General features: G+C 38.7%; 1 protein-coding gene across 1 annotated transcript; it reads left to right on the top strand.

Annotated features, from left to right (window-relative positions):
* The first annotated feature begins 3,324 nt into the window (after nucleotides 1-3,324).
* LOC149839363 (uncharacterized) lies at nucleotides 3,325-5,984 on the top strand. The gene has a single exon (XM_090002506.1). The coding sequence runs from the start codon at nucleotides 4,411-4,413 to the stop codon at nucleotides 5,365-5,367; it is 957 nt and encodes a 318-aa protein (XP_089858632.1). The 5' UTR covers nucleotides 3,325-4,410; the 3' UTR covers nucleotides 5,368-5,984.
* The last annotated feature ends 5,782 nt before the right edge of the window (nucleotides 5,985-11,766 follow it).

Raw genomic sequence — 11,766 nt, 5'->3', positions numbered from 1 at the left:
TGGGATACCTCAGCTGTGGGGCCCAACATTAGATGGTGGTGATCAGGTGCAACAGCACACTTAAAGTGTGATATCCCATTGCATTTAATCTCAATTTCTAATTAGACCCTTTAGCTAGGATCATCTTTCTGGACACAGGTGTGGGTATGAAATTGATCTTATTTTTCATATAATGAAATTTGTGGAAAGGGTTTCATTGAGACATGAGTTTATGAACATTTTAGAATTTTATATCCTTAACTAATTGTCCTGATGGAATCCGGTGCATTAATGCTGGTATGACAATAATAAACATGAAATGTACAATTCAATTATGAAAAGATAATGGTTTTAAATGTGAACAATAATACCATGTGATTACTTTTACCTACTTCTAATATTATAAATAAAATAAATCCCGGCTTCTTAGTAAGGTCTAGGCTTATACATATTTGGATCAAAACTGAAATGTAAAGAAGCCTGTTAAGTTGCAAAGTCAAACTCAAATATCTAAACCTAAACTAAGATCCAAATAACCATTATATCTCATGTTTATACTGACTATATTAAATGCAAACTCATTTAATCATTAAATCAAGATTTTTTGTATGCTTGATGCCACCTAATATATACTCGATCCAAACAAATTAATCAATAGGGCTAAAATTGATAAAGATAAACCAAAAATTTAGACAACTCAAATGGTAAAAAAGAAAAAATAACTAAAAAATAAAAAAATTGAAGAAAGGGGGCCATTGTAGAAATCCTAATCTTTTCAATCGTTCTCTCCTAATCTTTCTAATTCACAATGAAAATCATGAGAAACTAGTTGAGATTGGCAGCTCAATCTGTACAAAATATCAATAATTTTTTTTAAAGAGGCAAATATTGCAAAGCAAAGAGTTTACTTCAAGTAATATGACGTAGTGTGACTATTTATTTTTCCTATATTCTTTGTATGGACTATGTTTGTTACTATATAACTATAGGAAAATGGGTCCGTGATAAACTCATTTGGTGCTAAACCGTGTGCTATAAATGGTTTTTCGGGCTTCTCCGGTGCTTTTTATGCTGTTCCAGCTCCATAAATGTGTTGGGCGTGGTCAATTTACTAAGAATCCATACCTAGATCTAGGGGTGGCAATCGGGTCGGGTTGGCGGGTTGGCGTGTCAGCATACCTCAACCCGAACCCGACCCGTTCATTAAACGGGTCGGCTGTGGCAAACACGAACCTGACCCATTTAATAAACGGGTAACCCGACACGACCCGCCAACCCATTTAATAAATGGGTTGGATCGGGTAAACGGGTTTTCAAGTTCGCGGGTCGGGTTGGCGGGTTGACGGATCGGGTTGGCAGGTAGGCAGGTTGGCGGGTCGGGTTGACGGGTTGGCCGTCGGGTTGCCGGGTCGGGCAGACGGGTTGGCGGGTCGACCCACCCACCTAACCCGTTTATTAAACGGGTCAGCCAGGTTGGCGGGTTGGCATACCCCCAACCCGACCTGTTTAATAAACGGGTTACACAGGTCGACCCGTTTATTAAACGGGTTGGCTTAAGCCCAAACCGAACCCGCCTAAGAGGCGGGTTGGCAGGTCGTGTCAGAAATTGCCACCCCTACCTAGATAATGTGTTTTCAATGAAAAAAAATGATGTTTGGAGCCTCAAAATTTTACAAAGATTTTGGACCATTGATTTTTTGAACTTTATAAAAGCCTACCCATGTGTTAGAATCAAACACTTCAAGAGCTGATCCTTATAAAATCAAGTACATAGATCACATATGTACGGTCAGAATTTAAAAATAAAACAGAAAAACTTGAAAAACCCATTTAACACGCGGTTTAGCACTAAATGAGTTTAGCACGGACCCATAATTCTATAACTATATATCAAGTTTTTTTTTTCTATACATGCAAGACTGTTAGATGAACCAAACAACTCCTAATTTTGTTACTTCAACAACGTTAAATGAATTTTCTAGTTAGACAAGACTTTCCAATTGTACTAGGGGTGGCAAAACCTGAGAGGACACACCAACCCGACCCGCCAACCTGCCTCTTAGGCGGGTAATTCGGGTTGGGCTTAAACTAACCCGTTTAATAAACGGGTCGACCCGCCTAACCCGTTTATTAAACGGGTCGGGTTCGTGTTAGGGGTATGCCAACATGCCATCCCGACTGACCCATTTAATAAACGGGTTAGGTGGGCGGGTCAACCCACCAACCTGCCCGCCAACCCGTTTACCCGACCCAACCCTTTTATTAAACGGGTTGGCGGGTCATGTCAGGTTACCCATTTAATAAACGGGTTGAGTTCGTGTTTGCCACAGCAGACCTGTTTAATAAACAGGTCAGGTTCGGGTTGAGGTATGCTGACCCGCCAACCCGCCGGGTCGACCCACCAACCCGACCGGATTGCCACCCCTAAATTGTACTACTTGTTGCCCTTTGGAATTTGTTTCATTGATAGCCACTCTAACTTAATTCGTTACAACTTGTATTATGTCTGGTTTCATTTTTTGATGATGAGGGACTGTTTCTGAACGGTCACTTAATGGGTCCACCTCCATGCAAGGTAAACCCCCATGTGAGGTCACCGACGCCAAGCCCTTATGGAGCCCACCTTGCTTTACCTGACCCACTTCAGAAAACTAAGGACACACCCCTGCACCGGTAGGTGTTTGATCTGGTGTCTTCATTTCAATGCCCTTACAACCGCCCTGCTGGCCACGTGAGCAACCTCCTACAGTGGTAGCTTATCAAGGGATTAAGAAATAATCATTTGTGTGAGCTCACATGCCAATCCAACCATGTCAAAGCGCACCATTTAGACAAGGACGAACAACTACACTCGCTCAGGTTGCCCGAATGGCAGTAGCGGGCCTGAAGAGAAGGTGCTGACCCCTTCGTCCCATATTCGACTCTGGATGAGTGTGTAGGTGCCTTTAACCGGTGGGCGGGCTCATTAAGTAACCCTGTTCTCGGTGAATGTTTTTAGTCATCAGAAGAAAAAAAAAATGGACAACTGAGGCTCCACTGATCTCGTAGAAGCAACTTTTAAACTTCACACCAACGAGGGCTCCGCGTGGTAGGATCCGTCAGTGCACGTCTCCTTGCGGGTGGGGCGTTGCAGGTTCAAACCACAGTGGCAGGCAAACCTTGATTCCCCGGCGATATAAAATCATTGTGATTCTAAATCCCGTCGAGGACTAAAAGTGTCATTTCACAAAAAACCACAAGAGAACAGCCAGTTGAGAGATTCCGTCGTCTCTCGCCCACACTCGCGCTTCGCTGTCAGCCTGTCACTATTTAAAGCACTGAGCGAAGCGGCGGACGCTCGGGAGTCCGGTCCGGCACAGTGTCGTGTCGTGTCGTGCAGCAGAGGCGAGGAGCTGAAGGAGGAACGAAAACCCTAAGCGCGAGAGGTACGTTCCCAGTGGTTACAAGGGGTTTAACCGGTCCTTCTGCGATCCCCTCTCTCTCTCTCTCTCTGTTTCCTTCTCTTACAGGGCCCATCTTCCTCCTTTTCGGGCGATTTAATTGCTATTTACGTGGTTTTTCTGATTGGGAATCGGTTGGTTCCGGTGAAATCCTTGTAGCGGATTTTTGGGGTTTTGTTTTTTCTGATTCGGAGGAGGAATTGGTGGGTTTTAGTGAGTTTTCTTGCGGTTTTGTGGCGGTAGGATGAGTGGAGGGAGAAGCAGTGGAGATGTTTAGAGAATTTTTTGGCGTTTTTTTTTTATTTTCTTTTGTTGAAGGGGGTTGAGATCTTTGGTGCATTTCGATTTGAGTGTGTGGTTTTTCGACGTATTTTGTGGTGTGGGATTTGAGAGATTTTGGTTTTTTCTTTTCGATCTTGTTCTCTTGAGTTGACGTGGAGGAGGGAGAGGGGAAGGAAGGGTGAGAGGGTGTTTGGACTCTGGAGTAGTTGGTTTGGGCAGGATTTTTTAGTTAATAACGCTTTGGTTGTGTGAGATCCCAATGTTTCTCTTGTGGGATTTGCTGTTTGTTCAGCAAATTCGCGTCTTTTTTTAGCTCCATTTCGATTTGAAGCTTTCTTGGTCTTGTTGGTGTGGGGAGACGCTCAAGAACGGGATTTGAAGCAGACCATTATGCTATAAATTTGCAGAAACGTTTCAGATGGTGAAAATCCAGCTCAAGAATTTCTTAATTGCCTTGTGAAGGGTGTCACCGTGTCAGGTGCTTGAGAATTGAGATCCTGTTTCATAAAAGTCAGAAGTGTTTGGGGAGGCATTTACTGAAAGGCTTCAATGGAGTTCCTCTGCCATTTTTTTAGGGACTCCAGTGTTCTCGTTCAGCTTGTATGTTCCTGGAATCGCGAAGGAAAACCGGATGATGAGGATGGTTTGTATCTAAGTCAGATCGGTTGTTGAAATCTTTTTCTTGATCTGGATATTCTGCTGAACAGCAATGTGGATTCTCTGCTGGTTTCTTAAATCAGTTGCTCTGATTTGGATTGTACTTGTTTCGATTGGAGTAGAGGCACAATCACCGAACAATACTCGATCATTGGATGCTCTTTTACAGGATTATGCTTACAGAGCATTCGTTCGTCCACACACCGGCATCTTCTATAATGCGTCTGTTCCTGCAAGTATCTCTGGTGTAATGCTGTCTGTGGTAAGGCTACGTAGCGGTAGTTTGCGGAGCAGAGGAGTTCAATTGTATGAATTTCGGCTCCCGCGTGAAGTTCGTGTGCGACCTTACGTTGTGCGACTTGCGTTGGTTTTCCAGAATCTGGGTAACTGGTCTTCTGTTTACTACCATGCCCCTGGTTATAGGTTCATTTCTCCTGTTCTGGGTATGTTGGCATATGATGCATCAAATCTTACTGCTACTAACTTGACTGAGTTGGAGTTCATGGCTACAAAGGAACCAATTTCGATCAACTTTACAAATGTAACAATTCCCAGTGGATTGATAGCAAAATGTGTGCGCTTTGATTTGAATGGCACAATGGAGTATAGTGATCTGTCAGCATCAAATACTTGCTCAACTTTGAAACAGGGTCATTTCTCAGTGGTTGTTAGCTCGACTACCCCAGCCTCAGCTCCTTCAAATCCTCCATCTCCTTCTACTCCGAATCAAGCTCCGGCTCCAAGTCAGATGGGATCTCAGAATAAACAGAATTCGAAGGTGTGGAAGATTACAGTTGGTTCTGTGGTCGGCGGGTTTGTTGGGGTGGGTGCTCTGGGTGTTTGTGCAGTTGCATTGATGAGAGTGAGGCAGAAATCAAGGCTCACGGCTATGGAACGACAGGCTGACCAAGGGGAAGCATTGCGAATGTCAGAAATCGGTAGTAGTAGGGCTCCAACTGCATCACGAACTCGAACACAGCCAATTCTAGAGAATGAGTATGTTGCTTGAGTTTCATTATGCACTCCATTAATAGTCGTTTAATACTTCATCTCGAACTGTGCTTATGAAGTATGGTTGTTGTGGTCTGTGGTTGTGGTAATGGTCATTGGTGGTTCTTGGTCTCTTTGCTTTGGCGATTTGTTTCATATCTTGGAGTTTAGTGAACTTTTATCAATTGGTATTTTAAGAGTTTAGTTGGAATTCAAATGGTTGCTTGAATGGGATCAAAGGAAGAAGCCTCAAGGTACCCTGTGGAAATTTTACATTTGTGCAGACTGAGGCAATATGCATTGCAAGATGTCTAGTTGATTTCCTGCTAGATGAAGGCACTCTTGAAGCTGCAATTATTTGGGTCTGCAAAGCTATGCCGGGCAAGTTGCAACATATTCTTTTTTTAGGAAGGATCTCTGATTTTCAGTAATTTTAATGTTTGTTTTTTGCAAGTTTTCTTTGTTGTGTAGTGACCTCTGTTGTGGTTCCAAAATTGGCAGGCTTTAGGTGTTTGTTTTATTCCTTCTATTGTTGGTTGCCCTCTGGTCCATTGGGCATGCAGAAAAAAATAAAAAGATCGTCTCTGGGTTTCTTTCTTTGGCCTTGTAATAATTTACTGAAAGTTTTTCTTGTGTGTAACTGTGTATCCCTTGACGCTGATACATCTGCTGAATCATGCAATGAAGGTTCTTGCCCGTGCATCCTTTCAATCCATAACTCCTGAATTTATGCAATTTCTCATGAAGGTTGTGGACCACAATTGAAAGAATCAATGCTTCATAAATCTACATGGTTATTGTTCTTCTTCGGAAAAGAAAAAGAGGAAAAAAAGTTGTTGATATAAATTTCATGCCTATACATTCTAAATAATTATAAACATGTTCAAGTGTCGATGGTACCATACGTATATGCAACAAAATTCATGAACAAGTTAAATGCTGCAACAAGCATACATTGTAGGCAAACATGGTTCGGGATCAGAACCTTCAGGGCACTTTTGGAAGCAAGAAAAACTCTCATAGAAAAAGAAAATTTTGCCTATGAGAAGTTTTGTTAAGATAATTTTTCTAAAATGAAAATTTTCCCTTTAATATCATGCTAAAAGGTCTCTCAACCGATCAAAAATAATTATTTGAAATCCAGCCAATAGGTCTCCACCATGTCACCTCAGACGAATCCGGATCCACAGATCCTGAATTTACTAGAATCATATTTAGGTTCGCTCGAAAAACTAAAAATAAGGGTCCAACCCCCCGTATTTCAGCATCTAGAGTTCAAGTCTTGACAACCCTTAAACTCTGCTGAAATCTCTGCACAACTAGACCTAGCCTAGCTAAGTTTATTGAGCCTAGCCTAGGACCCAAATCCCCTATCTCACCTAACCCGCAGAACATGCGCAACCTGCGGCTAGCCGGAATGCTGCCCAAGTTCCACCGCACTACCTAAGCCCGATGCGAGATTCAATTTATTTTTCATGTTTAATTTCTTTATTTTATAAAGTATAAAACTCTCAACCTTCACATATTATGATTGTTTCTATTTTTTTAGTTTTGGTGGTGTGGTGGCCCACGCCACCAAGCTTGTTTTTTCTTACAAGGTACGTGTATCAAGCTTTTGATGTGATTGATCCTTGCTCAACGGAGGAGGAAAGACATGCAACTTGCAAAACATACCCCCAACTCTCAAATTCGGATACAATTTTGGATCAATTTCTTAATTTTTTTTTTTTTTGAAAACCCTTTTTTTGTTCCTTTCAAAATTTGGAATTCATAGAATGGCGGTCATTGTGGGACCGTTCATCTAGACTTTGGGGTCTAAATTTTTGGAATTTCAGTGCAGCAAAGTTAGTATTTTATTTTATTTATTTTTTAGATATTGGATCCACCCTAGATCCAAAAATCTCTTTTTTCGTTTTTTGTCATGGTTAACCTTGTCTTGTTGACATAGTCGTATCTCCCTATCGATAGGTCATATTTTCGTGTTCGACTCATTGAAAAATAAACTTTTGACTATGCCATTGTTGTTTTAGGCACGTGTTCAGATCTCGCCTCTAAGGTCTCCGAAAACACAAAAATAGAAAAAACAATCATTTTTTTTATTATTTTATGCAGAATAGTTCTTGTTTCTAAGGTTGTATCTCAGCGCTCCGACATCAAAAATTATTGTTTCTATTCCTTGAAAAGCTAAAACACAGAACTACAAATTCTATGTTTTGAATTAGAGCCGAAAACCCCTCTAGGGTCCTCATTTTAGAGTCCCAAAATGAGGACAAAAATATGTCCTACAGACAATAACAACCAAGCAGTCTGTCTTTCGGAGCCATTTCGCTCTAACTGCTCATCAGATAAGGGTAATCTTAGTGGCATTGAAAAGTTGACTTGTTAATATTTTTATGTTATTTTTTATTTTTTCAAATTTTTGGTGCCAATGTGCGAAAAATAGTTTAGAACAGTCAAAACTGGTGCCCAGGTGCTTGTTTTTCTCATGTTTTAGAAACATTATCAGGGTTGTATCTTAGCACCCATTTGTCATTTCTGACGAATAAGGTACTTTAGAAAGGTAATCGAGTCTATTTTCTCCTTTTTTTTTACCTTTTTTTTTAATCTCTCTTTTTTCTTGTCCAAAATTGATGTCAAGATCTGATGCATATATTGGATTTCGGAGAAAATCCAACAAAAATATAGTTTTTGGATCGAATTTGGTTTTTGGGTCCTGAGATCCCGACAAAGCAAAACCTATCCATTCAGACCTAATCCTGAGCATTTTTTATTTTATGAAGAGGCGCATCAAGAAAAAAGTTCTCATAAAAAATAATGAAATACAAAAAAAGGTGATAAAATACAAAAAAAAATGGGTCATGTCATCCCCTAGGCTTGGTGATTATTTTAAAGTCATCACCCAGTCTTAAGTCCTGGCGACATTGAAAAAAGAAAAAAAATGAAAAGGGCAATATTAAAAAAAAGAAAAAAGCATTATTTAAAAAAAAGGTGAGAAAGCTCCAAAAATTTTAGTGTTTCTTTTGCAATTGGAGATCTCAAGCAAGAAATGCCCAAGATCCTTTACCCACTAATTTCTCTTTGAGCCTCACTTTCAAGAATGTCATGTTCAACCTTCTTTGTTACCCCTTTTGAGACTTATGATACCAAAGTTAAAAAAAAAAGAGTCTATTTACCTTTAAAAAAATTAGCATTTCATCGCTTACCATTGTTATATTGTTTATCCTCGTTATTCTAAGTTCAAAAACCCATGTCTTATTTGTTTCCTTTAAAGTCTTTGAAAAATGATTGACCACTTCAAAATATTCAATATGGATAGGTTTGATGCAAGCTTTGTAGTTATGAGATTTTAGTGCATCAGAATGGAAAGTCTCAAGCTTTTATGCACTTGAAACTTTTATTTTCAAGTCTAAATAGCCAAGGATTCTTGCTCATTTAGAAGTTTTTAAAGTCTCAATCTTTATGAGATTGTATTAAAAGTTATTGGAGCATGAACTGATATATGTACTTCTATGACTAGTTTCTTTAAAATTTGAGGGACAAAGAAAGGATTTATTCTAGTAAAGAAGAGTGAGATTGTTTATTTTATGATGACTTCAATTAGGAGAAAAAACTAAAAAGTAGAGTTAGATCAACATTAGCAAAGAATCAAATTGTTGCTGAGTCATGCAAGTTACACACACTCATTTTGCACTTACTCTTTCTCATGTTTGCAACACTTTCTATGGCAAGTATCCAGTCAAATAAAATTTTTATTTTTAAAATTTATTCTCAATAATTTAGCAATTTGAAAAAAAAGATTAGAGCATCATTTTTAAACTTAGGTCATCATTCATATTGCATTTCATAAGTCTCACCATGGCACTCAACATTATGTTAGACACACTTGTCAATTAAAAATATTATCTTTGTCTTGTCATTTGTTTGTCAAAAAGTTTTTTAGCATCATGATTTCATTGTCTCATCAATAACATTCATATTGCAGACACTCATTCAGGTCATCTTATTTAACCGACAAATGTCTACAAGTTGATCTTATAGGAAGATTATTTTTAGGGTTTTTCGCAATGCATAGATCATTATCATAGCTTTTATAAGAAGTGTCTTTTTTAGTCAATCTTAAAAATAATATCTTTGTTTTAGTGCATTTCATCTTTAGACGGATGGTTAGTCGTTTGCAAGACCTCCCACCTTGAACGGCTACTCAATACGTCGGGGAGACTCTCATGTGAAACAAGGTTCCTACTTTGTCTTGAAACTAATGGTTGGTCATCAGCAAGTCCCTCCTACCTTGAACTGTTGATCATTAAGCTAGAGAGTGAGTAATGTCTGAAAATGTATTTTGTCAACATAATTAAATTTTTTGTCAAAGTCGTCAACATTAAGTTCAAACACGCTAAGGTCAAGTATCCTCTAAATTGTTTTCTAAAAAGTTGATCTTTTTTTAGTTAGAAAATTTGTCAAGAATTTGTTTCGTGATCATCTTGATCAAAATGGGTCAAATCAAAGCATTTCATCATCCATTATCATGTCATGTCATATGCATTTTTCTATATATTACTAACAAGTTTTCTTACCATTTAGAAACTCGATTGTCTCATTAGAAAAATTTATCCAATCTTATCTTAAGATCATCCTATAAATAGATGGACATTAGATCCATAAGTTGTCCCACAAATTTATGAAGCAATTTAAAACTTATTTAATGAGTTCATAAATCATCATTACTTGGACCTTTTTCTCCAAAGTGTGTTTTTTAATCTAGTATCATCCCAAAATGTCACTGTCTCATTTTGATGCTTTTGCCCCAAAATCTTGTCTTTGTCTTTGTCTTTGTCTTTGTCTTTGTCTTTGTCTTTTGCAAACATATGAGTCATCTTTCATACAATTTCAAACAATAAGGCATTGGATTCATCTTTATCTGATATCGCTCAACAAAGACTTCTCTCTCATGGTTACCGAGTTCAAGGGAAGGCCCTTGTGTGAAACAAGATATTGGATTAGTCTTTGGTCCAACCTCGTTTGGCAAGACCTTTTGCTTATATAGATAGCCATCACAGAGAGACCCTCGTGTTAAGCCATGTGCACACCTTTAACAATCATCTTGCATTGTTAGTTGTCTGTCCTTGTCTATTGCAAAAACTTTTTCAAAAATACATTGCCAGAGTCAATCTTTCAGTCTTTCAAAGCTGGTGTATCTACTTTTTTGTTACCAATCAAGCTTTTCACACTCGACAATAAAGAGGGGCATTTGTAGACACCCCATTTATAACTAAAATATTTTATATATTAAAAAACTCATGTTGTTGACTTACTCTAAAACAAGGTTAACTTTGGTCTTATTTTTTGCCTTTAAAATAGAATTTTTAAAAATTTTACACTAAAATAAGAATTAAACTGGAGAGTTACATCTTTTCAACAAGCCAAAAATCAGATCAATCTGACATCGAAATCTCAAGTTATGGCCAAAACAATCTATCATGTTCTAACAATCATGTGTTAGCCTTTTCTGGATGTGTTGATAGGATTTTTCTAACGACACGTGTTTGTCGTCATCAGTTAGTCAATCTTGGAGTTGTTATCAACACTTTTCTTAATGGCATTCCCTGTTTGTCATCAGCACTTTTTATCGTTAATCTCCTTTTTGAGTTAAAAAATGTGTGCTATTTGGAGAAGCTTGCCAGAATCTTGTTCATATACCCCTAAAAAACCAAAAAGTAAGTCTATCTTAATCCCAAACCACCCAAGACCTATCTAAACCTTAAAATTAGGCCAAAAGGTTCCTCAACCAATACAAAATTCTCATTTAAAATCCAATCAGTAGGATTCCACCGTGTCATCCCCTAGATGGACTTAGATCCACAAATCTGGATCCATAGATCCTAGATTTATGGGAATCATGTCTGAGCCCACCAGAAAAACTATAAATAGGGGTCTAGCCTCCCTATTTCAACATATGGAGTTCGAGTCTTAACGACACTTAAACTCTGCCTAAATCTCTGCACAACTAGACCTAACCTAGCGGAGCCTACTGAGCCTAGCCTAGGACCCAGATCCCCTATCTCACCTAGCATGTGAAACTTGCACCTAGCCAAAGTGTTGCCAAAGTTTCACCGCGCTTATCATCAACATAGGAAAGTGTTAACCAAGCCCGATGTGAGATTTAATTTATTTTTCATGTTTAATTTGTTTATGGCATTTATTTTATAAGTATAAACTCTCTAATCTTCATATATTGTGATTGTTTCTATATTTTTTTGACTTTTGGTGGCTCACGACACCAAACTCACGGTTTCTTAGGATCTACGAATGAGGTGCATGCACTTGCAAGCTGAAATCTACAATTGAAGATCCTAAGCTCTTGGTGCAGCTAATCCCTGCTCAACAGAGGAGGAAAGGCGTGCAACTTGCATAACAAACT

The sequence above is a fragment of the Nuphar pumila genome, chromosome 4 (assembly GCF_984573655.1).
Source record: "Nuphar pumila chromosome 4, dmNupPumi1.hap1.1, whole genome shotgun sequence".
NCBI classification, from domain to species: domain Eukaryota; kingdom Viridiplantae; phylum Streptophyta; class Magnoliopsida; order Nymphaeales; family Nymphaeaceae; genus Nuphar; species Nuphar pumila.
This window is presented reverse-complemented; position numbering and strand designations above follow the sequence as displayed.